The 3818-nt window shown below is 37.2% G+C and overlaps 1 protein-coding gene across 1 annotated transcript in view; it reads left to right on the forward strand.

Annotated features, from left to right (window-relative positions):
* Positions 1 to 723: 723 nt before the first annotated feature.
* The window catches only part of LOC106879205 (crossover junction endonuclease MUS81), a 21032-nt gene continuing 17937 nt past the window's right edge, over positions 724 to 3818 (forward strand). Inside the window, exons 1-3 of the mRNA XM_052966713.1 lie at positions 724 to 787; positions 2035 to 2195; positions 3100 to 3216. Of these exons, the coding sequence (XP_052822673.1) occupies positions 724 to 787; positions 2035 to 2195; positions 3100 to 3216 (342 nt within the window). The remainder of the gene's footprint in view (positions 788 to 2034; positions 2196 to 3099; positions 3217 to 3818) is intronic.

A 3818-nucleotide genomic window follows, 5' to 3' on the forward strand; every position in this document is an offset into this window, starting at 1 on the left:
CTCCAAGACCAAGGAGCGGGAGGGCACGAAGGTGGAGGGGAAAAAAGATTGAAAAAAATGATGATTCTTAGTTGCTGCTGTTGAAAGCAGAGAATCAAAATACTGAGGGACCCTGAAAAGCAGGACCCCTGGTCTGGATGTTTGCAACTGAGCAGAGTCTCCTACTACCACCAAGTACTAATTGGTAGTAGGAGGAGGAGGGGGAGGAGGAGGTGGTGGCAGTGAAGGCAACTGTGTGAAGAGATTAATTTTAGCCTCTTATAATGGATATGATTCATACACATGACCAAGATGTATCATACATTGTGCCTCTCAAGGCATCCTCCAGCCTGCCAATTACTGTTCAACCATTAACTTACCTAAGATAAACTACAGGGTGTCCAACAAAGTTTGGGTATATGGGGATTAACACATACTTTAAGAAATTATTATTTCTTATATTTAATTGTTTATGTTATGATTTTATTTACTCCATGTACCCAGACTTTGTGGACACCCTGTATATTAACTTCAGACGTTTATTTGTCCCTTTCTCTATCTTCACTTTCATTGTTATGTCGTAGAATGTTCTCCGGTCTTTGGATATTCTGTTCTTCATATCTCCTCCATTTCCTCACTGTCTCTATTGACTATTGCCCCCAAGATAAACAAATTCTTTGATGTCTTCCATATTGTTGTTGCCAATTCTCACATAAGCTTGTTGTCTGGCATTATTCCTTAGGTATGGAGAAGCCAAAATATAAATCGCAAAATGAAGCTGAAGCTGTTCAAGACTTTGATTCAACCAGCATGGATGTGAAAACTGAAAAGTGACAAAATGGAAGAAAAAAACAATGGACAGCTTCCAATTTACATGCTTAAGGAGAACACTTGACATTAAATGGCTGCAAAGAGTCTGAAATGACACAATTGAGATGATAACGAGCACCAACAGGACCAGTGACAAAATTAGACAGAGATGCTGGAGCTGGGCCAGACACTTACTCAGACAAGATCAAGAAAGCGATTGTATGGTGACACTGAAGTGGCAGCCTGAGTGAGGAAAGAGCAGCAGGGCACTCTAAAGCCAGTGGTGAAGGACCATTGACAAGGAAAGGAGACAAGAAGGGTGGAGAAGCTGGAACAGCAACAGAACAGTGGTAGAAAAAAATAACTGGTTGGAGAGATCATGTTGCAGCCTTGTGTGCCTCATGGCATGGAGAAAACTATCTTGCCTTTCACTCACTATGGTGCAGAGACCGTCAACAACTTCTCTCCACTGTTTTGATTTCAAATTATCATTAATGCGTCTGTAACTTTGGTTATTACTAGGTAAGGGTGTTGGTTCTACGCACAAACCCATTTACACCTCTGGGAAGTGGTGGTCCATATTAGTCAGGCCTCTATACTTTGGTCTGTCCAGCATGTGAGACCCTTGAGGAGCTTATGCTCTGCTGGCATGGCTCTCAAAGATTGAGACACACATGCCACCATGTCACAGTAGGAACTGGACCTCTCTCTATATATGAAAAACCACTATTACTTATTCTCAGATTAAGTAATAGAAGAAATGTTATATATCTTAACTGTCTTACATTCAAATCTTTGACTGAGCAAGAAGGATGGTTTTTAGAAATTCCATATTTTTTGTATTCAGTCTAGTGATATCTTAGTTTTGCAAGTATCATGTGGGCCTCAACTAGTGCTGGTGCCATGTAAAACACACCCAGTACACTCAGTAAAGAGGCTAATAATAGAAAGAGCATCCAGCTGCTGGATTATGACTCCTTTGTGGCCACTGGTTATATGAGGGATTAAGATAGATTTAAAAGAACTGCATTGGCAATAGTGAAGATTGTAACACTGATTTACATTAGTGAATCTGATACTAATAATAGTTTCCAGTTTTTGGCTCAATGCCAGCAATTTTAGAGGAGTAAATTGATTACAACAACACCAGTGCTCAACACATACTTATTTTATCAACCCCACAAAAGGATGAAAGGTAAAGTCAACTTTGGCGACATTTGAACTCAGAAAACTGATGCTATTAAGGTGGATTCTTAAGTGATGTTAAGAACAGGATTGTTACCAAATTTTTTTCTTCTTCCCCTCCAGAAAAACCAGTTGAACTTGTATTAAATTATATTGTGGAAAGAAAACGAATGGATGATTTATCTGGAAGTATTGTAGATGGCAGGTTTCGAGAACAAAAAGTATGTTTATGCTACTATTGTTATTTTTAAAATATCTTAATCTTTTTATTTTATTCTAGACTAAGTTTTCAGGGATTGAGATGATAATTTCATTTTTATATCTTTAATTATATTTTGTTATTTGTTTAACTTAGTTTTTGTCATTTTCTAATCTAAAAGAGTGCTTGATTTATAATACTCAACATTTTGAAAGTGCCAAGTAGATAAGAGCTAAATCACTTCTTTAGTAGAATGCTATGGTAGTCAAGGCTGTGTCTGGTTGAAAATATGTTTTATACAGCTCTGAGATTTTCAATTGAAGATATGAGCTGCTCTACAAATGCAGACAGAAAAACGAGTATCAACTGAAACTCTGCAAAAATGTAAAAAATGTAAGATGAACTGAAACTTAAAATAATGGACTTTGTTTTGCTTGATTTTTATCTTTTCTTTTTTTAAAATATTTTGTGAAACATTTTCTTAACATTTTATTCTATATTGTATGTATTTCTAACTGTATGTTATATAGCTCCAGACCAAGGACATTCCAGCTGTGGCCATCCTCTCTTTTTGTACATCTTTAACTACACTGTCCAATGGTTGAATGGAATTTTAGGGAGATTTGTCTGTTATATCTAGCAGATTGAGTGGCCATATAGAGTCTCCCTTGTTAGTCCTTCCAGCCTTCACTTGTTAGACAAGGGGATGATACCTACATATTTCTTTTACAAACTCCCACATCATGAGTAAATTTACTATATCTGAATAACACCCAAATATTTAACATTAAGCCAACTCTAATGTTTTTTGACATTTGAACATCTTGACAATATAGCAGAAAATACATAAAAATTTAGGGGCATTTTTTGTGGAAAATTATGTCAATTGTGACTGTCTTTTTTTTTTCTTTTCTCTTTACATGCAGTTTCGTTTAAAGCAATGTGGCTTAAGCCATGCTATCTATCTCATTGAAGATTATGGTTCAACAAAACACCTGAGTGTTTCTGAAGATAAATTAATTCAAGCCATAACAAACACACAGGTAAGTTGCTTTGTCTTTATATATGTATTTATATAAAAAAATTTTAAAAAACAGGGAAAATGTAGCAGAGTGAATTAGCAGAATCATTAGACTACTTGACAAACAACCACATAGATGATTTGTTTATCATGATCAAGTGTTTCTGTACATGTAAGCTCGCTTCCTCCATCAAATTGACATTACCTGTACAGGTACACCTTGTGCTACATGTCAGATGAGAAAATGATTGCAGAGCGACATGAAATGAAGCGCTTTGCTCAAGAACACTATATAGTGCCTGATCTGGGAATCAAAACCATGATCTTGCAATCGTGAGCACAACACCCTAGCCACTAAACCATGTGCTTTCACATATATATGTATATCATCATCATCATCATCATCATCATCGTTTAACGTCCGCTTTCCATGCTAGCATGGGTTGGACGATTTGACTGAGGACTGGTGAAACCGGATGGCAACACCAGGCTCCAGTCTAATTTGGCAGAGTTTCTACAGCTGGATGCCCTTCCTAACGCCAACCACTCAGAGAGTGTAGTGGGTGCTTTTACGTGTCACCTGCACGAAAACGGCCACGCTCGAAATGGTGTCTTTTATGTGCC

Source organism: Octopus bimaculoides, chromosome 3 (assembly GCF_001194135.2).
Source record: "Octopus bimaculoides isolate UCB-OBI-ISO-001 chromosome 3, ASM119413v2, whole genome shotgun sequence".
NCBI lineage: Eukaryota > Metazoa > Mollusca > Cephalopoda > Octopoda > Octopodidae > Octopus > Octopus bimaculoides.